Source organism: Hyaena hyaena, unplaced genomic scaffold (genome assembly GCF_003009895.1).
Source record: "Hyaena hyaena isolate Hyena2069 unplaced genomic scaffold, ASM300989v1 scaffold_88, whole genome shotgun sequence".
NCBI lineage: Eukaryota > Metazoa > Chordata > Mammalia > Carnivora > Hyaenidae > Hyaena > Hyaena hyaena.
The window spans coordinates 267,286-289,823 of NW_024080720.1; the positions used below are offsets into that span (position 1 = coordinate 267,286).

General features: G+C 35.7%; 1 protein-coding gene across 1 annotated transcript in view; it reads left to right on the forward strand.

Annotated features, from left to right (window-relative positions):
• Positions 1–22,538, forward strand: part of LOC120233298 (ATP-binding cassette sub-family A member 3-like) — a 127,702-nt gene that overhangs the window by 81,527 nt on the left and 23,637 nt on the right. The window contains exons 20-24 of the mRNA XM_039234460.1: positions 3,492–3,741; positions 3,894–4,098; positions 7,659–7,875; positions 12,545–12,715; positions 18,965–19,143. Of these exons, the coding sequence (XP_039090391.1) occupies positions 3,492–3,741; positions 3,894–4,098; positions 7,659–7,875; positions 12,545–12,715; positions 18,965–19,143 (1,022 nt within the window). The remainder of the gene's footprint in view (positions 1–3,491; positions 3,742–3,893; positions 4,099–7,658; positions 7,876–12,544; positions 12,716–18,964; positions 19,144–22,538) is intronic.

Below are 22,538 nucleotides of genomic sequence, written 5' to 3' on the forward strand. Positions count from 1 at the left end.
ATACTACATGGCAATGAGAAAGAATGAAATCTGGCCATGTGTAGCAACATGGATGGACCTTGAGGGTGTTATGCTGAGCGAAATAAGTCAGGCAGAGAAGGACAAATATCATATGTTTGCACGTATAGGAGGATTAGGAGGAACTTGACGGAGGAACAAAGGGGAGAAGAAGGGCGGAAATGGTGGGGGAAAGGGAGAGAGGCAAACCATGAGAGACTCTTGAATGCTGACAAAAACTGAGGACTGATGGATGTGGGGGGGAGGGGGGATGGGCATGGAGGAGGACACTTGTGGGGATGAGCACTGAGTGTTATGTGGAAACTAATTTGACAATAAACTATTTGTAAAAAAAAAAAATAGGTTTGTGAAAATTTTAGTTTTACACTTTACATCTAAATTCATGATTCATTTGACATTAATCTTAATACATCTGAGATGTGAGTCAAGGTTAAATTTTGTACTTGTTCATGTGCAATTGCACCAATAGCATTTGTTAAATTGTGATATCCATTTAGTTTTTTCACACCTTTATCAAAAATCAGTTGGGTGCATGTGAGCCTCTTTTGGAATTCCCTTTCCTATTCCATTATGTATCTGTTCCTTCATCAGTATCATGCTTGATATCTGGTAGACTGATTCCTCCCACTTTTTTCTTATTATCTGAAGATTATTAGTTCCTTTGTTTCCATCAAAACTTTAAAAAATTTAATGTTTATTTTTAAGAGACAGAGAGACAAAGTGCAAGCAGGGGAGGGGCAGAGAGAGAGGAGGACACAGAATCTGAAGCAGGGTCCAGGCTCTGAGCTGTCAGCACAGAGCCTGATGCGGGACTCAAATTCGTGAATCATGAGATCATGACCTGAGCTGAAGTCGGACTCTTAGCCAACCAAGCCACCCTGGTGCCCTCCATTTAAATTTTAGAATAAACTTGTCTATAAATACAAAAGTAAATTTTTGGAATTTTGATAAGACTATTAAATCTATGTATCAATTTAGGGAGAAGTGACATCTTACTGTGTTGGATAGTCCAATCCATGAACATAATTGATTTATTTAGAATTCCATGAAGAATTCTTTTTCTTTCATCAGTGTTGCATACTTTTCATCATACATATCCTGTACATATTTTGTTAAATTTACACCTAATTGTTTCATATTTTTTAACAAATATAAATTTTATTGTATTTTAAATTTTGGTATCTATATGTTCATTCTAGTGTATAGAAAACAATTGATTTTTGTATGTTTATTTAGTATCTTGCAACCTTGATTAATTTGTGTATTTAAAATTTTTGTGTGTGTGAATTCCTTTGGATTTTCTATGTAGACAATCATGTCACCTGCAGATCATAGCAGTTTATTTCTTCTTTTATGATCTGTGTATCTTTTATTTTCTATTTATGCTTTACTGTACTGGGTAGAACCTCTAGCACAATGTTGAATCAGAGTGGTGAGAGTGGGCATTCTTTCCTTTCTTCCAGTTTTAGGGGATAGTAGGCAGTTTTTAACCAAAGTGTAATCCTACCTATAGAGATTTTTTAGATGTTCTACATAAAAGTGAAGAAGTTCAGTTCTATAACTTTCTTTTTCAGAGTTTTTTCATGACTGATTACTGAGTTTTGTCAGCTGTTTTTTCTGCATGGATTGATATGAGTATTAATGATTTTTCTTCTTCACCCTAAAATATAGTGGATAACATTGATTGAGTTTTAAATGTTGAACCAGCCTTAAATCCCTGGAATATACCCCACTTGATCAGAGTTGTAATTATTTTTATGTGTTCCTGAATTTTATTGCTAATATTTTGTTAAGGGGTGTTACATTATATTTGTGACAGATAGTGGTCTGTAATTTTCCTTTTTTTTTTTTTAATGCTGTCTTTTATGATTTTTCTATCAGAGCAATACTAACTTGATAAAAAGAATTCAGAAATACTCCCTCATCCTATATTTTCTGAAAGATATTGTGTATAATTCATGTTGATTCATCCTTAAACATTTTGTAGAAATTTCCAGTGAAAACATCTAGACCTAAAGATATCTTTTGGGAGGAATGTTTAATTAATGAGTTAAATTTCCTTAATAATTATAATTATTTGAATGACCTATATCATACTGGGAGAATTGTTGTAGTTTATGCAGGTAAAGGAAGTATTTTATACCATCTAAATTGTCAAATAATGTATATAAAGTTGTTCACAGTATTCCTTTATTACCCTTTTGATATCTGTAGGATCTGTATTGATTTCCCCTGTGTCATTTCTAATATCGGTAATTTATGTCTTGTCTTCTGTTTCCCATTCTCTTCCTCACTGTGCTTTTAGTTGGGTATTTTCTAATCGAACTGTCTTCCAGTTTCCTGTCAACTATTTATTTGTATCCAAACTGCTATGAGTTATATGTTGAATTCTTTTTTTTTTAATTTTTAAATGTTTATTTATTTTTGAGAGAGACAGAGAGAGAGAGAGAGGCAGATAGAGAGGGAGACAAAGAATCCCAAGGAGGCTCCAGGCTCTGAGCTGTCAACACAGAACCCACCATGGGGCTCAAACTCACAAACCGCGAGATCAAGACCTGAGCGAAAATCTGACGCTTAACCAACTAAACCACCCAGCTGCCCCATATATGTTGAATTCTTAATTGTAATTGATGTGTTTTTTCAATTCTATCAGTTGATTTTTTTCTATTCAAATCAACATTTGATTCTTTCTGTGGACTTCAGTTATCTGATAAATTTTCTATCTCTAATACCTGGTTTATATGTGGATCTATTTCTGTTATCTGTGCTTTTTCTTGGTTCTGTGTTTTAGTATATGTAGTAATTTTTTAATTGAATGCCAAATACTGTACATGAAAATGATATGAAAATGATATGACTCTACTTGAGATTGTCTTCTCCAGAGGAGATTTAATTTAGCTTCTGAAAGATAGTGAGGTGAAGGGAAGATCTAAATCTAATCAGTGATTTAAGTAATTTGATACTGGGTGGAAATTTTTATAAGAACTGATCTATATCATATTCACACTAACTCTTATGGTATAGCCCTTCAGGAGGCCCACTGAAAGCTTGAAGTTTTACCAGTGCATTCCATCATTTATAAATCTAAAATGCCTTAAAGGAAAAAGGGGTATAGAATTTTTGGCTTCCTTCAGTGCATTTCCATTCCTTCTAGGGGCTTAGCCCCCAAATGTTGATTGTATTTTTAGATTATATACACCTTCAAAGAGGTGATTTTTAATTTGTTTTTAAATCCAGACTTTTATTTTCACAGTGGAAGGTTTTTTTCTGCTTTAAGCAGGAATATAGGTTATAGGCTATGAATTTAATGATGGACTTGAGTGCTTGAGGAGAATGGCAAATGTTTGAAATAATTATTATTAGAAAATTGAAAGGGATGAGAACCAAGTGAAATTAATTGTTTCTTTCCCCAACATATGTTGCAGATCATCTCTTTTGTGAATACACTGATCAACATTGTTTCCTCATCCTAGGTGACCTACTGAAATACTTAATGGAAAATGAAGATTGTATTCACTTATGCATTGTTGCATTTTCCATTGAGGTGAAGACAAATAAAATAATACTTACTGGTCTTTTCAACAATCAAGCATATCATTCACCATCTCTAACCCTGTCAATATTAGATGACATTCTTCTCAGGACCATTGCTGGCTCTAATGCTTCTTTAACAGTCTCCAATAAACCTCAGCCATACCCTAGACAAAAAAAACAAAAAGCAACGTATGTTATTCTTTTTATTAAAATTTGATATTTTAAATGCATCTCTCCTACCCTATATGATTACATTTAGATAATTAAAAATACCTATTGATAGAAATTTATGTTTCTGCTGTATTGATTTTCTGATATATCTATTTTTGTTCCTTCTTCAGATTGTCAAATGGACTCCAAGTGGCCTTAAATATACATTTCGGTATGGCTCTTTTGATCAGTGGCTTTTGTCTCCTGACAGTGACTGAACGAGTCACTAAGGCAAAGCATATCCAATTTTTGATTGGGGTTTATGTCCCTGTGTACTGGCTTTCTGCTCTACTGTGGGATTTCATCATCTTCTTTATTACCTGCTGCCTACTACTAGTAAGTATTAGATATAGCTTCTTGAGGGCTCATTTTTCTTCTGTGCCCCATGGAAAACTCATATTTTCTATGTAACTTAAAATGTAACTATATTTAGAGATAGGACCTTCAAAGAGGTGATTAAGTTAAAATGAAGTAGTTAGGCTAGGTCCTGATCCAATCTAACTGGTATCCTTTATAAGAGGATATTTGAACATACAAAGATACAAGGAGTGTGCATGCACATAGTAAAGACTATATGAGGACACAGCCAATAAGTGGCTATTTGCCAAGGAGAAAGATTTAGAAAAACCAACCCTAAGACAAAATGGTGGCAGATGCTAGGCTCTGCCTACAAAATGGTAGGAGGATGCTAGGCTCATCTCCTCCCACAAACACAACTAGATAACTATCAAATCATTCTAAATACTCCAGAAATCAACTTAAAGACTGACAGAACTAACTCCACAACTAAAGGGAGAGAAGAAGCCACATCATAGAAAGTAGGAAGTATGGAGATGGTTTAGGGGAGAAAGAGATAAAAGGTGCTGTGGATGGGAGAGAGCCATGGTCACAGAGAAGGGTGAGAGAGAGTAGAGAACACAGGGGAATGCACAAGGAAAACATTTCCTCAAAGCCATTGGCTGAGAAAATGAGAAGGGATGATTTTTGTGAGTTCTTGCTACCAGCAGGGCATAAATCCTGGAGTTTTAAAGGTCAGGGGGCTTGGCTGGGATAGAGCCCTGAGTCACTGTTTCTGGAAAGAAGGCAGGCAAACAACCTAGGGGCAGATGATGTGGAAAAAGCAATCTGAAGAATGCCTGGGGCACACAGGGATGAGATTATTTCTCTTCTTGAGGGCATCCCTGAGAGGCAGTGTTCATGGAGATGGCCCCATTTCCCTCCACTACCTCTTAGCTTAAAGACAGAGCCACCTGGAAGAAGTCCAGTGTTAACAATGGCTGACTAACTTGCTGATACCAAGCCCCACACCCCTGTGCTCTAGCTGGACTGCTCTTCCCAGTCAAGCTTGCCTCAGTCCAGCATGGTGGGCTGCTCCCCTTGAAGACCAGCCAAGCCCTTGCCCACACCATGTCTCTAAAGCCTGGAGTTTTAAAAGTTAGCAGGCTGCCTGGGATAGAGCCCAGAGGACACTGCACTGCTCCCTGGAAAGAAGGCAGGAACAATCCAGAGGCAGACAGCATGGAAACAGCCAACTGAAAAACACCTGGGATACACAGTGGAGAGAATGATTGCTCTTCCAGTAGTGTTTCTCTGAGAGACAACATTCACAGAAACACCTCTCTGGGGACAAAGGAGCTGGCTGGTGTCATTTCATTCACCTGCCCCTTATCATAACACACTACCACCTGAGGAAAGCAGCACAGCACTGACATAGGCTGCCTAACCTGCTTACAAGTCCCATGTCCCTGTGCTTTGGCGGGACTGCCCTTCTCAGTCAAGCATGTCTCAGTCCCACCACAGTGGGTCCCTTCCCCAGGAGGCCAGCAGAAACCCCTCACCACACCATATCTCCTGACTAGAGAGTTCTGCAGGGCTTCAGTTCTAGTAGAAATAGTATCAGGTCTCATTTAATAAGCAGACTAGAGCACACCTAGTTAAAACTTACCACATTCTGGCCAAGGACCAAACACTGCCAACTTTAGGCAAGGAGAGACTTTGCAGACAACTGGCCTGAGGATAGAGCAGCCAGAACACAATGCAGAGTGCATACAACACACACCAGAGACAGTAAAGCGCCAGACTCTAGACACTCTATGACTTCTCCTTCCTAAAGCCATTTACTCTCAAGAACAAGAAACATAACAGGCTTTTCTTACACAGAGAAGGTAGGAGAGACTTGAACAAAAATGCCAAGATGGAGGAATTCATCCCAAATGAAAGAACAAGATAAGGCCATGGCCAGAGATCTAAGTGAAATAGATATAAGTAACATGACTGATGGAGAATTTAAAGCAACAATCATAAGGATACTTGCTGGGCTTGTGAAAAGAATGGAAAACATCAGAGAGACTCTTAACCCAGAGATGAAAAAGTTAAAAAGGAATCTGTCAGAAATAATGAATGCAATAACTGAGATTGGAAATAGGCTTGATCCAGTGAACAGTGGACTGGAAGAAGCAGAGGAATGAATAAGTGATATAGAAGACAAAATAATGGAAAATAATGAAACTGAACAAAAGAGACAGAGAAGAATCATGGAACACAAGAATAGACTTAACAAACTCAGTGACTCCATCAAATGTTATAACATTTGTATTATAGGAGTCCCAGAAGAAGAAGAGAGAAAAAAGGGTACAGAAAATTTGAGGAAATTATAGCTAATCATTTCCCTAATCTGAGGAAGGAAACATCCAAATCCAGGAGGCACAGAGAAAGACTTATCCAGGAAGGTTATCATTCAGAATAGAAAGAGACAGAGTTTTCCAAACAAAAACTAAAGGAGTTTGTACCACTAAACCAGTCCTGCAAGAAATATTAAGAGGGACTCTTATCTGTGGATCAATTTGGGTAGTATCTGCATATTCACAGTGTGCAGTCTTCTTGTCCAAGAACAGCATATATTACTTCTCCAAGTAGGAATTCAACTTTTCCTTGAAATAACCTATGATTTGTGACTTTAAAGGATTTTAAGTCTTCAAACAGAGATTTCTAGATCACTCCAACTGTTATTTGACTACCTCATTGTATTTATTCTGTTGAAGTTTACAGAATGCTCATTCAGAAACAAACCAGCCATAGCTACAGATACTGGATTTAATGAACTATGACCTACTAATCCTTTCTATTACTGTTGCTACTACCACTACGGGTATCAGTCAGCAATTGCATAACTATTCTTAGCTTATCTGTATTATTTGCTGCTTGGTTATCCTGCTGTATAATTGTGTAACTGCCTAAAGAGACAACACTGATCCTTGTGTAGAAACTGCATTTACTAACTAATGAGATATAGATTTCTAGAAATCTATTTGCTTTAACAACTACAGGTTTCTCCCACCACCATCTTCCATTCAGTTTAGGTACCTCTAATTCTGTGCTTCAGTATCTTTTTTTAAATTTCAATTAGAAAAAATGTAAGAAAGAGGACAAGAGTTGCTTGGGTGGATGTGATAGGATTGGGGAAATAGAATAGGATCTAGTGACCTGGTTTAAAGGTATGATAGGTAATATATATAACCAGAGATAAAAATCTTTAGAGAAATAGCCTCTCTAGAGAAATAATCTAATTTCTGGGAAAAGTGAGAGTTAGCATTATTGGGGGAAAGTATACCAACTTCGATTGTTAATTAAAAAATCACTCCAACTAGAAAAAAAATAAAGGGAATTATACTGGTTCTGCTCATTGAACTGTCTTCTGGTGAAGCAGAGAGAGGTAGAAGTATCTTACCTATCTTCCTAGGCTAAAGACCTTTTTAGAGGCTAATTGATTTAATTAATGAATACTTCCATGCTAAATAGTGATGGGACTTGCTATCTCCTTCTCTAAACATTCTGGCTTGCATAATTTTTGCACTTACCCTTCACCTTGCCTTATCTCTATGTCCTCTGTGTTTCAGGGAGCATTCATATTCTGCCAATTGGATATTTACATCACAGATTACCATTTTCTGGATACAATGCTGATCTTCATGCTCTATGGCTGGTCCGTCATTCCCCTCATGTACTTGCTGAGCTTCCTGTTTAATAGAAGTACTTCTGCCTACATCAAACTTATCCTATTCAACTACTTTTCAGGCATTTTCAGTATCCTCATAGATGCCACATTTCGATTCGGTAAGAGTAAGGGGCTTCAAAAACTTTTCTTTCCCCAGAAGGTAGCAGTAAATAAATAAATAAATAAATAAATAAATAAATAAATAAATAAATAGGAATGGACTAAAGATATTAGTAGCTATTTAACTTCACAGTTTGGGGGAAATCCTGTACTTCATGTAAGTCCATAAAATTATTTTTGAGCGCCTCTGATATTCTGGGCACTACTAGAGCTGAGATCCTCATGCTGAAGTGATAAGACTGAACTTGACTTGCAGGTCTTTGACAAGATTCCTCATCTCTATCCCCACCTCCAGTAACTTCATCACATGACCTAAAAAATCTGTTTTTGCCACAGATATGGTAAATTTTAGGAGCATTTGTCCTGAGACTCATTTGTCAGGAGAGAGAACACACAAAAAATCAACTTTCTTTTTGAAGGGCAGGCCTCAGAAAATTGGAATAAATTCTATCTCAACTATATGAGGCCATTATTATTTTAAAAAATGTTCTTCCTTGATGTTAGGGCAGTTCATAGTGAGGTGAAGAGAGGGAAGAGCAGAGAGGAATCTTGAATTCTTGGGAGAGGCTGACAGTTTTGTTCAAGGAGGTTTTATATTGTGTGGGTGTCCTTCCCTAATTCAATGAAAAGACACTAACAAGATTTTCCAGGAAGAAAATCTCTATATGCATCTGACATACATATAATTACCTAAGCCAGTTTTCCTTCCTTTCAGGCCTGCTTTTATTATTCTTGAATTTATATCTCATTTTCCTTCTCTGATTTTGAAATTTGGGGAGATATTCACTAAAATGGTCACTGTTGAAAATAGTTGTTGATTCACCCTCTAATGTGCATTTCAACCTCAACACTTCCCCCACATCCTCCCTCTCTGTTTTTGCTCCACAAACACTAGCTCCTGCCTTATTCCTTAGCCCTTCACTGGTCACAAAAGAATTGCCTGTAACTTCCTTTGAGGTTGAATAGTTCATATACATAAGACATAAGCTTCTGCATAGCAGATGAAAAAAAAAAACTTATTGGGGCGTCTGGGTGGCGTAGTCGGTTAAGCGTCCGACTTTCGCTTAGGTCATGGTCTCGTGGTTCGTGGGTTCGAGCTCCGCGTCGGGCTCTGGGCTGACTGCCAGCTCAGAGCCTGGAGCCTATTTCAGAGTCTGTATCTCCCTCTCTCTCTGACCCTCCCCTGCTCACACTGTCTCTCTCTCTCTCTCTCTCTCCTAGAAATAAATAAAACATTTTAAAAAAAAAGAAAAAAAAACTTATTAACAGATGTACCTTAGCACTCATTCTCACAAAGAAATACCCAAATTATGGAAACGGAATCTCTATTTTTGCAGACTTGTCCAAAGACAAGGGTTTGGACACATATTTTGTGATGTGAGGAAGACTCACCAAGGGCATTTGAGTTTGTGAGCCCTAATCTAAAATGAAATGGTCATTTAAAGAACTAGAAAGAAATAGTTGTTACAGGGTAAGAATAAGAGTAAATTATTATTTTAGAAAAGTTTTGGAAGACATTTTTAGGAGGAATGTTTTGCAAAGAGTAATGCAGAGTAGGATGGGAACAGAAACAGGTGCCAGTAGATTGGGTAATTAGAAAGTCAAAGGACCTTTGGGGAGAAGAAGGGGGGAGACAGTGGAGGAGAAGGAGGGAGGCAAACCGTGAGAGACTCTTGAATGTTGAGAACAAATTGAGGGCTGATGGGGGTGGGGGAGGGGGAAGGGGGGTGATGGGCATGGAAGAGGGCACTTGTGGGGATGAGCACTGGGTGTTGTATGGAAACCAACATGACAATAAACTATTAAAAAAAAGAAAGTCAAAGGTGACTTCCACTTTTGCTCAGCAGAACAAACCAAAAATAATGAACTGAAAAGAAAGTATGGAATTAGCAGAGGCCAACAATAAAATGAAAATAAATTGACTTGAGGTTATGGACAGCATCTGGTGACATTACTTTTCCACTGTATAGTGAGAACCAGAGAGGTCAGAATAAAAAACAGACAACAAAGGTAAAACAAAGGTTTAGTATATTCGTATTTAAAATTGGAAGTTCAAAGGGCTACTCACTATAAGGGTAAATAAGGGGTGACTGGGTGTCATAGTCCGTTAAGCATCAGACTCCTGGTTTTGGCTCTGTCATGATCTCACAGTTCCTGAGTTCGAGCACTGCATCACACTCTGCACGGACAGTGCAGAGCCTGCTTAGTATTCTCTCTCCCCCCACTCTTTGCATTTCCCCTGCTCTCTCTCCATTCTTTCTCTTTCTCTCTCTCAAATTAAATAAATAAACTTTAAAAAAGGGTGAACAAGGGACATGTGTCCTGAAGTCATAGAATCTATGTAAGCCAAAAATCATAACGTGATAATTTATTTTTAATAATCTCAGTTGGTTGGGTGTGCCCCTAGGTGAATGGCAAATGTATACACAATTCCCAGACTTCAAAGTATTCCCATAGTTAAATTTTCTAGAGCACTTGAGATCAAATTAAAAGAACAAAGAAAGAAAAGAGAGAAAAACTACAAGCTCTTAATAGCAGGTGCTAGCAGAAACCACAAATTGTAGAATCACAATCAGACCTGCAAAATTAAGATTTGGGGACTTTTTGGAATGATATAAAATATGTATGTTTAAAATACTTAAATTGTAATTCTTAGTAATACGAGCAAATAATAGAACATGTAGTAAATAATAGGATATGTATGCATGTGTGTTATATATAGGCATTCAGTATATATATGTTTAAATGATTAATATGTATAATATATATTTAATATGCACAAATATGTATGTTTAACATATTTAAATTGTAATAGAGAGTCTCAGGTATATAAGCAAATACTGGAATATATATAATAGAATATGTAATAAAATGACATATATATCCCTATAATATATATGTACATGTTATATATGCATTAGCAAGAATGAGAACACAAGTAAATTTGAAAAAGATCCAACTAGAATCCTGAAAAATGAAGATTTAATAATAATTTAAATTAAGAACTCAGTAGATAGAAGTATCAGCATATAGATGGGTATTGTTTTTTTAATCCATTCTGTCACCCAGTTTCTTGGTTTTTATGTCTAATCTAGTAAGTATTGCTACTCTGGCTTTCTTTTGACATCCACTTGCATGCTAAATGTTTCTCCATCCCTTCATATTTTAATCTACAGATGTTTTTAGGTGTAAAATGGGTCTCCTGTAGGCAGCATATATGTAGGTCTTGTTTTTACTTATCCATTCTTTCACCCTATGTCTTTTGATTGGAATGTTTAGTCCATTTACATTCAAAGTAATTATTGAAAGGTATGTATTTATTGCCATTTTATTACTTGCTTTCTGGTTGTTTCTCAGGTTTTTCTATGATCTTTTCTTGTCATTCTTTCATCTTTTGCCGATTTTCTTTAGTAATATATTTGGAGTTCTTTCTTTTTATTCTTTGCATATTTATTAGTGGTTTTTGATATATGGTTGCCATTAGGTTTTCATATAAACTCTTCTGCATATAGCAGTCTGTATTAAAGCAATGTCTGTTTGGGTCTGAACCCATTCCTTTCTCCTCTCTATACGTTTTAGGTATATTTTATCATATTTTATATTCTTTTTTGTGAAATTAAATACAATATAAAATTAATTCCAGGGGCGTCTGGGTGGCTCAGTTGGTTAAAGTGTCACACTTTAGCTCAGGTCATGATCTCACAGTTCATGAGTTCAAACCCCACTTTGGGCTCTGTGCTGACAGCATGGAGCCTGGAGCCTGCTTCAGATTCTATGTCTCCCTCTCTCTCTGCCCCTCCCCTGCTCACATTCTGTCTGTCTCAAAAATAAACATGAGAAAATAAAAAATTAAATAAAAATAAAATTAATTCCATAGCCACACTATCCACACGTCAAGTGCTCAGAAGCCACATAGCTCAGCTACAGAACTCTTCCATATTCATAAAAAGATAGTGTTGGTGTATATAATTAGTGCCATTTTTGGCATCTGATCAATTAACCAAAATCCTGAATTTTTCAGTCTGGATCAATTATTTGTCTTTATCCACTCAAAATCTAAACGTAATAGAATCACCATGGCTTGGGCACTTGCCCAACATGTCTTATATGAAGTTTCTGTTTAGACTGGCCTTTTATCTTCTTTCTTTAAAAAAACTGAATTTGTTATAAAAATTTCATATTGTTATTTCATAAATTAAGCATGTTCATATCTCCAGAAACTTAGTATCTAATACTTGTTCAAATCAAATGCATTCTGCTTCCCTTGAAGATTTTTCTATTCGCAAACATGTCATAGTTTCCCCATCTGTTCCCTACTATTGAATTCTAAGCTGTATCTCTGACCTTTACTTTACTCCCTTAGTTGATAAATGAGGATTAGAAATGTAAAAATTAGTAGGGGTTTCCTGTCCATATCAAGTGACAAGAAATCTTATCACGTTGACACCCACTTCACATCAGAGACTTTTAAGAACTATGCAGTTATCAACACGAACTGTGTCACTGGATGTTGACTGGAACAAACTTACTGGGTAGTAATTAGTATTCTTCAAATACGATAATTTGTTTTTTAATTCGCAGAGTCTGTTTTGATCGTCCTTGGGAGATTTGTTGTCCCAGGGATAGCTCATTTCCTATAATGAAATCTAACTTTATCATCTTTTTTAGAAGTTCAACATAAGGTGTCAAAAGCCACCAAAGACTTCATACTTAATTCACTACTGTTTTTTCCCAATTACAACCTTGCGAAGTGTATCGGTGACTATTTTACTTTCTACCAGATAAAGAAGTGGTGCTCTGAAAATAAACCTCCTATCTACCTAAACTGCAGTAAAGAAAGTAAGTATCATTAATCTTAAACATAAGACTACCAATAATGTTTCCAGCAAAAATGGGTTTATTGAGGAATGGAAGAGAATTGCAATACAGGACAAGCAAGTTACAGCAAACCATAGACAAGTCTCACAAACATTATTATTTTAGAGAGGAGCATTATTTAGGAGGAGGGAGGAAATTGGGAGGGATTATTTGAACAAAAGTCTGTTGCGGAGAAAAGCAAGAGTTCAGGGTGATGATAGTTTCTCATGGGCTCAGCCACAAGGGTGGTCAATTTCTTATAGGAGACACAATGTACTTTTTTGTTGTTGTTGGGCCTGTAATGGATGATTCTTTCCTATTGAGGATTCTTCTGTTGGGTGTACAATTGACAATTCTTGTAATTAACAAGTGGCAGGGTGTGAGAATTCAGCCTCCTGGGTTCCTGACTCCATCTTAGTAAGGCTACCGTTTTTTAATTTTCACAGTATCCTTGGAGTCCCTAAGCCTAAAAAATTAGTCTCAGTCTTAGCCTATGAGACATGTGGAATCTGCCCTTATTTCAAAGGAGACCGTTCAGGCACATTGAGTACATAAATCATTTTATAAGGCTGGGAGAAAGCCTTCGAAATAATAAAACCTCAAAAACAAAGCCAAGTTAAGTTTAAAGTAGTCATCAGATATAAAAATAAGACCTGCTAATAGTCAACCACATAGTAACTATATTATTTAAATCATCATTACCTCAAGTTATCAGTTTGTATACTCACTTTGAGGAAACTGACTGTACCCTAGGCCACATAGCTTTTGTAGTCCAGAACTGAGATTCACAGCTTATGTTCCCTCATTGCATAATGCATTTCATCTTTGGAAAATAACCTCCATGGGAAGAATTTGTATGATATTTACTTTTGTTACCTCTCACCACTTTCACCACTCATAAGCACCTGCACTCACTTGCCCACAACTTATTTGAAGGAATGGATAAAACCCATTCTCCAGTGTCTAATATAGTATCTGCACAGAGAGGAATTTAGCTTTTTAAAATAAATAAAGGTCAGGATGTGGTGACCTGGGTCATAAAGAGCAGTACAATAGAGAAAAGAGAAAGAAAGGAGAGTAAGAGAAAGGAGAATAGTGCTGTATATTTCTCAGAAAGAGTAAACATTTATTTTAACTTTGAAATCCCAATGGTAGTGGTGCCTGGGTGGCTCAGTTTGTTAAGCATCTGACTCCTGATATCAACTCAGGTCTTGATTTCAGGGTCATGAGTCCAAGCCCTGCACTGGGTGTCATGCTGGTCATGGAGCTTACTAAAAAAAAAAAAAAGAAAAGAAAAGAAAAAGAAGAAAGAAAAGTAAATTCCCATGGTGGTACTGTATCATTTATTGGGTAATCTTGGAAGTATCTTATTTTGTGAGAGTGGGCACAATGAGAAGGAATATTTAGTAGCAAACCAGATCCTACCTAGAATAGTAGTTAATGACTTCAAATGGAAGGTCAGTATTCAGAACTGTAAACTGTATTACAATAAACTTTAGCAGATGGGGTGAGGTGGAAAAAAACAGAAGAGAAACATTTCATGCAAAATCTATTGACATGGAAAGTCACATGTTACTGAGTCTCCATAGAAGCAGGAACTATTTTGTACAGCAATAAAAAAGGGTTCCAGTTTCTCCATATCCTTTTCAACAATTGTTATTTTCAATTTTTTTATTGTAGTCTTTCTAGTAGGTATGAAGTTGTATCACAGTGTTGTTTCAATTTGCATTTCTCTACTGGCCAGTGATGTTGAGCATCTTTTAATGTGCCTGTTGTCCATTTGTGTATCTTTTTCATAGAAATGTCTATTCAGGTTCTTTGCCCATTTGAAATTGGCTAAATGGTCTTTATATATTCTGGAAAGTAGACCTTTCTTTGATATATGGGTTGTAAATATTTCTCCCATTCTGAGGGCTATCATTTCACTTTCTTGCTACTGTCCTTTGATACACAGTAGTGTTTCATTTAGATGAAGTCTAGTTTATTCATTGTTTTTTTGTTATTTTTTTTGTATACTTTAGGTATCAATTGCTTAACCAAAGGTCACAGAGATTTATTCAATGTTTTTTTCCTAAGAGTTGTATAGTTTTAGCTGTTACATTCAGGTGTTTGATCCTTTTTTAGTTGATTTCTGTATATAATGTGAGACAGAGTTCCAATCTGATTCTTCTACATATGGATATCCAGTTCTTCCAGCACCATTCATTTCCCCCATTTAATTAGCATGGCACTCTTGTTGAAACCAGTTGACTTCAGAAGCTTGGGTTGCATTCTGAATTCTCATTTGTATTTCATTGATCTGTATGTCTATCTTTGTTTCAGTATCACCCCCATCATGATTACTTTAGCTTTGTAGTAAGCTTTGAAATTGGAACTTGGCTATGTCTTGATATTTATTTTGCAATTCCTTATACAATTAAGAATTACCTTTTTTTGGGCGTGGGGGACACCTGGGTGACTCAGTTGGTTAAGTGATTTTGGTTAACCAATTTTGGTTCAGGTCATGATCTCATGATATGATCTCATGATCACTGACAGTGTGGAACTTGCTTAGGATTCTCTCTCTCTCCAGTCCTCCCCTGCTTGTGCTCTCTATCTCAAAATAAATAAATAAACTTAAAAAAAAGAATTAAGACACAAAAAACAAATCTAGTAGGATTTAAACAAATTTTTATTTATTTATTTATTATTTTCAGAGGGGGGGTACTCATGTATGCATGTGCAAGCAAAGGAAGAACAGAGGGAAAGGGAGAGAGAGAATCTTAAGCAAACTCCACACCCAGTGTGGAACCATACATGGGACTTGATCTCACAACACTGGAGTCATGACCAGAACTGAAATCAAGAGTCAGACACTTAACTGACTAAGCCATTCAGGCACCCTAGAATCTAGTAGGACTTTTATTGACATTGCTTTAATTCTATAGAAGAATTTTGAGACATTTAATATCTTTACAATTTTGATTTTATAATCTATGAACTTAGTACATTCCTTTGCTTATTTAGTTTTAGCTATCCACCTATTTACTTGATTTAAAGGTATAACAGATATGTTGTTAGCACTATTTCTGCATATCTTTTGATGCTGTTATAAATGGTATCACTTTTGAAGAATATTTTTTATTGTTTCTTGCTGATACAAAGTTGAAAGAGCTCATTTTTGTATATTAAACTCCCTAAATTATTTTATTAACTTTTATAATTTATTAATAGATAACTTTTCATTTTCTTTTATTTATTTATTTATTTATTTTTATTTTTTTCTTAAATGGTGTATTGTCAACTTGGTTTCCATATAACACCTAGTGCTCATCCCCACAAGTGCCCTTCTCCATGCCCATCACCCTCTTTCCCCGCTTCCCCACCACCATCAGCCCTCAGTTTGTTCTCGGCATTCAAGAGTCTCTCATGGTTTGCTTCCCTCTCTCTCCCCCACTGTTTTTCTCCTTCTTCTCCCCCATGGTCCTCTGTTAAGTTCCTCCTAATCCACCTATACGTGCAAACATATGGTATCTGTCCTTCTCTGCCTGACTTATTTCGCTTAGCATAACACCCTCAGGTCCCATCCATGTTGCTCCAAATGGCCAGATTTCATTCTTTCTCATTGCCCTGTAGTATTCCATTGTATAGATAAACCACATCTTCTTGATCTATTCGTCAGTGGATGAACACTTAGGCTCTTTCCATGTTTTGGCTATTGTTGAGCGTGCTGCTATGAACATTGGGGTACATGTGCCTTTATGCATCAGCACTCCTGTATCCCTTGGGTAAATTTCCCAGCAGTGCTCTTGCTGGGTCATAGGGGAGTTCGATTGTCTATTTTTTGAGGAACCTCCACACCGTTTTCCAGAGGGGGTGCACCATTTACACTCCCCCCAACAGTGTAGGAGGGTGCCCGTTTCTCCACATCCTCGCCAGCATCTAGAGTCTCCTGACTTGTTCATTTTAGCCACTCTGACTGGCATGAGGTGGTATCTCAGTGTGGTTTTGATTTGTATTTCCCTGATAAGGAGGGACGCTGAGAATCATTTCATGTGTCTGTTGGCCATCTGGATGTCCTCTTTGGAGAAGTGTCTGTCCATGTCTTCTGCCCATTTCTTCACTGGATTATTTGTTTTTCAGGTGTGGAGTTTGGTGAGTTCCTTATAGATTTTGGATACCAGCCCTTTATCTGATATGTCATTTGCGACTATCTTTTCCCATTCCGTCAGTTGCCTATTAGTTTTATGGATTGTTTCCTTTGCTGTGCAGAAGCTTTTCATATTTCATCTATATATAATGGTCTACTTGTATTTAAATTAAATAGGAATGCAGAATAGAATTCATCATAGTGGTTACCTGTGAATGATGGAAAAATATGAAGGAGCATATAAGTATTTTAAAATTATTTGTAAACTCTTCATTTGGAGCCTGGGTTCATAGGTTCATTATGATATTATGCTTTAAATCTATACATGTGTAGCATTTAATATGTATGAATCAAGTATTTTTTATTTATAATTCTAAAGTATGAGGAATGAGAGGTGCCTGGGCGGCTCAGTCGGTTACACATCCCACTTCGGCTCAGGTCATGATCTCGCAGTTTGTGAGTTTGAGCCCCGTGTTGGGCTCTGTGCTGACAGCTAAGAGCCTGGAGCCTGCTTCAGATTCTGTGTCTCCCTTTCTCTCTGCCCCTCCCCTGCTCGCACTCTGTCTCTCTCTGTGTCTCAAAAATATAAATAAATAAATAAATAAATAAATAAATAAATGGAAAAGGTGAAATAATATCAGATTTGATGGTCTAAGCAGGAATCTCAAAGGATTCCCTGATAAATTATTAGGCTTTACCTAATATATTGTGGTTGATTAATGCAAAATAAATACAAACAAAACATTCAATTTCATTTCTATACATCAATTGTAAACATATAAATATGACTCTTAAAAATGACAGAGTTCAATGGCAAAGCTGGATCAATTTCAGCAACAAAATAAGGTAGTATTGGATTTGTAACTGAAAGTGTAAACTGATAATATGAATCTATTTTGATATAAATAGTGACTAAATAAATAAATAAATAATGGGTAGAGGAAAAACTCTCCATAGAGTTTCAATCAATTTATGTAGATACTCCAACCTCTAGGAGGTAGAAGACAACTTTCCACTCCTTATTTATGGGATGTACATTTTGACTCCTTTCCAGAGAATAGAGAGTACAGAAAAGGGAGGAGGGAGTAACTTTACAGCAGAGAAAGCTGACAAACATAATCTCAACCAGATGATCAAGGTCAACATTAACAGTGACAAGTCACACTGGTAGCATGTACATTTTATTGTTGTTGCAATAAAAATATCCCTTTACTTCTGTGAGTTTCCTCCCCGAAATCCATAATCCCAGTCTAATAATGAAGAAGAAAAAAAGAAACCATTAGACAGGTCTCACTTGAGGGATGACCTTCAAAAATACCTGACCATTACCCCTCAAAACTGTCAATGTCATAAAAAAATTTTAAGAATCTGAGAAATTGTCACAGCTAAGAGGAACCAAAGGAAACATGACTACTATATGTAATATAGGATTCTGGACTAGTTCACAGAACAACAACAACAAAAAAGAAACACTACATTAAAAAAAAAAAAAGAATCCTGAAAATATCAAGGACTTTGATTAATGGCAATATGGAATTCTCCATACTGTCTTTATAGTTTTTCTGTAAATCTAAACCCATTCTAAAAGACTGAAAGTTTTTAGAGGAGGGAGTGTATATCATTTTCTTGTAGCAGAAATTCTGGACTTTTTACTCAACTTCTCAACACAGTTCAGGAAGTATCACTTTTTTTTTGAACTGGTCATTTTTACCTTTTGAAAGCAAAATGTTATCTTTTGCAAGAGTACTTGCACTTTAATAGTTGCTTTTAATTATCAGTTTAAGATTTCACACTTTTGAAAGGACTTGGAGCATTTTTAATGGCATGTAATAATTAATAGGCATATCAATAAATATATTAATATTCATATGCTTACTTGATTACATTATATTCATGAAATTAGCCTTCAAAATTCATTGTTGAATATTGCTGTAGCAGGATAATTGCTTCTCACACTCCAAATAGTTTATTTGTCTCAGCCTAATATTTCATTCTACCCCATATTTCTTATTTATTGTTTTCTCAGGCCTTGTTCATGGTGTCAATGTTCTGTACTAAGATCTCTCTCTCTCTGTCTCTCTCTCTCTCTCTGCCGTCCTCAGATACTGCAAAGAATATTTATTCTTTAGAAGAGAAAATGATTGGAAAGTACATGATTATAATGAGTATCACAGGATTTATTTGCCTTTTCTTGCTTTTCTTTTTGGATACCACTTTGTGGAAGCTAAGAACATTTCTCAGTCAATATGTTTATTTTGGTATCTATAAGACATTCAAGAAGGTGAGTAATTAAGTATGATCATTAAGAATAACTCCAAGAAAAGGGAACATTAAGCCTGAAAAGTGTGTATCTATATATGACTATCTCACTTATGGGTAAAAGAAAAATCAATTTTGGGGAGCCTGGGTGGCTCAGTCGATTAAGCGTCCGACTTTGGTTCAGGTCATGATCTCACGGTTCGGTTTGTGGGTTCGAGCTCCGCGTTGGCTCTGTGCTGACAGCTCAGAGCCTGGAGCCTGTTTCAGATTCTGTGTCTCCCTCTCTCTCAGACCCTCCCCTGCTCACGCTGTCTCTCTCTCTCTCTCAGAAATAAATAAAACATTTTTTTAAAAAAAGAAAAATCAATGTTCACAGAAATATGTTTTCTTAAATAAAACCCACTGAGGTTTAATTTACCTACAATAAACTGCATTTGTTTTTATTATTTCAAGGCACCAAATATTGTGTTTACTAATTTCTTTTATTGTTGACTATTTTCTCTTTCATTGATATTTTTGTTCTTCTTTTAAAAATTTTTTCTTTCTGCTGTTTGCTTTTGGCTTACTTCTCTTCTTCTAGCTTCTTTTATGGAAAGACTGAAACTACGGTTTTAGGTCTCTCTTCTTTAGTAATATAAACATTTAAAGCAAAACATTTCCCTGCAAACAGTCCTCTTGATGTACCCTGAAAAATTTTGATTTCGTAGATTTTCATTATCATTCAAATGTTTTAAGTATTTTTTTAATTTCCTATATGATTTCTTTTTTGATCCATGGATTACTTTAAAAGTCTGTAAGTAAATGTCAAAATATTTGGAAAATTTCTAGATATATTGTTATTGATCCCTAGTTTAATTCCTTTGTGGTTAAAAAACATACTCTTTAGTGAATCCTTTTTAAACCATTGATAATTGCTGTATGGTTGAGCATGTGATCAATCTCAGTATTGTGCCATGTGCATGCTAAATAAATGTGTACTTTGCATTTGTTACTTGTAATGTTCTACAAGTATCAGTTAGGTTGTGCTGGTTGATAGGATTGCTATACACCTAGTCTCTGATATATTTTTGTCAGATTTTTTTTCAGTTGCTAAGAAGTGTAAAATATCCAACCCCAATTTCAGGGTTTATTTCTCCCTTTAATTCTGTCATTTTAAAAAATATTTTTTTAATCTCTATATTAAGTCAATAGACATTTATTATTGTATGTCTTTCTGATTAAATTCTAGAGTATCACTGGTAATGACATACATCTCTGGTAATATTTTTTAAGTCTATTTTTTTAATCTTAAAGTCTATTTCCTGTGACATTAATATGCCTTCAGTCTTGTATTTACTTTCTCATGGTATGCCATTTTACATACACTTATTTTCACAGTATTTATTTACTCTCACTGTTTTATTTATTTATTCTCACTGTAAACAGCATGTAGTTATGTCCGAACTTTTTATCCATTCTGATATCTCTGCTTTTTCAATATGAGCATTTAGCCCTTCATTGATAAGTTTGCATTTCTGTCTACCACATATATTATTTGCTTTCTGTTTGTCCCTTCAGATTTTAGTTTCACTGCTTTCCCATTTCTGCCTTTCCTTGGATTACTTGAATATATTTAGAATTCTACTTTAACTTTTAAATTTACTCTTTAGCTATATTTCCATACTTATCTTTAATGATTGGTGCAAGATTTACAAATAATATATAGTTCTTTTTCCATAGTCTGTTTAGAGTTAATATTGTAAAATGTACAAAATGTGAAATCATAAGTGTCCATGTCTATCCCTCACTGTCTTTAATGCTATAGTTGGTATATGTCTTACATTTATATATGTCATTATGTTATTAACCATGAAAAATAATACTATATTTTGACTTGAAACATCATATATTTCAAAGTAAGTAATAGAAAAACATGACTTTATATTTACCTAGATATATAGCATCTCTGGTGCTGTTCGTTCATTCCTGAATATATGGATTGCCATCTGCTATGGTTTTCCTTTAGACTGAAAACTTCCTTAAGCATTTATTTTAGTTATGAACTAGAGAAGAACTATGTTAGTCTTATTTTATCTGAAAATATCTCTATCTTGATTTGTGGAGTATATTTTGCTTTCACTAGAAGTCTGGGTTGATAGTTGGATTTTTTTTTTCTGGGCACTCTCCATGTAATAGCATTTAACTGTCTTCTGATTTCTTTTATTTCAAATAAGAAGAGGTCATTCAAACTGCTTTCTCTTTTATGTAATGCACTGCTTTTCTTTGGTTGTTTTATTTAAGAGTTTCTCATTATCTTTGGTTTCCACCAGTTTGACTATTATATACAAAGGCATGATGTATATATGCCTTGGCTAAGACAGAACCTTATTTTCCAGAATCCCTTTCCCTGTGTTATTCCAATTTAGAGTTGTTAGGGAAGGAGATTTTCATGAGATTTGGAAGTCATAATTGAAGTAGACTTAGATTGATTCTTACAGCAGCATACCTCTCTCCTCAACTTGTCCTCCAACCTTTACTAGCCGCTTTGCATAATGCCACTAAAAAGAGTATCATCCACATAATTCTAGTCACAATTATTTACTTAGTCTAAATCGGGGAATGGCAATGTCATTTCCCATGATTAGAGTCTTTCTTTTTCAAATACTTGTTTGTTTTCAATGAAATCTGGCCATGTGTAGCAACATGGATGGACCTTGAGGGTGTTATGCTGAATGAAATAAGTCAGGCAGAGAAGGACAAATATAAGTTTGCATGTATAGGAGGATTAGGAGGAACTTGTCGGAGGAACAAGGGGGAGAAGAAGGGAGGAAATGGTGGGGGAAAGGGAGAGAGGCAAACCATGAGAGACTCTTGAATGCTGACAAAAACCGAGGACTGATGGATGTGGGGGGGAGGGGGGGGTGGGCATGGAGGAGGGCACTTGTGGGGATGAGCACTGAGTGTTATGTGGAAACTAATTTGACAATAAGCTATTTGTAAAAAAAAAAAATAATAAAATTAAAAAAACAAAAAAAACCACAAATACTTGTTTGTTTTATTGCCATGTTTAATAAACAAAGCAATGAATATCAGCAATTCATGTTACTGCACTTTTCCTATTTATATTTTATTTTTTATTAAGTTTAAATTTTTAATTCTAGCATAGTTAACATAAAATGTGATATTAGTTTCAGGCGCACAATAGAGTGATTCAAAAAATTCTATGCATTATTCAGTGCTCATAAGTGTACATTTTTAATGTTTATTTATTTATTTACTTATTTATTTATAGAGAGATTATACATGCAGGTGGGGAGGGGCAGAGAGATTGGGAGAGAGAGAATCCCAAGTAGGCCCCATGTTATGAGTGCAGAGCCCAACCCTTAAAACTGTGAGATCATGACCTGAGCTGAAATAAAGAGCTGGACACTTAACTGA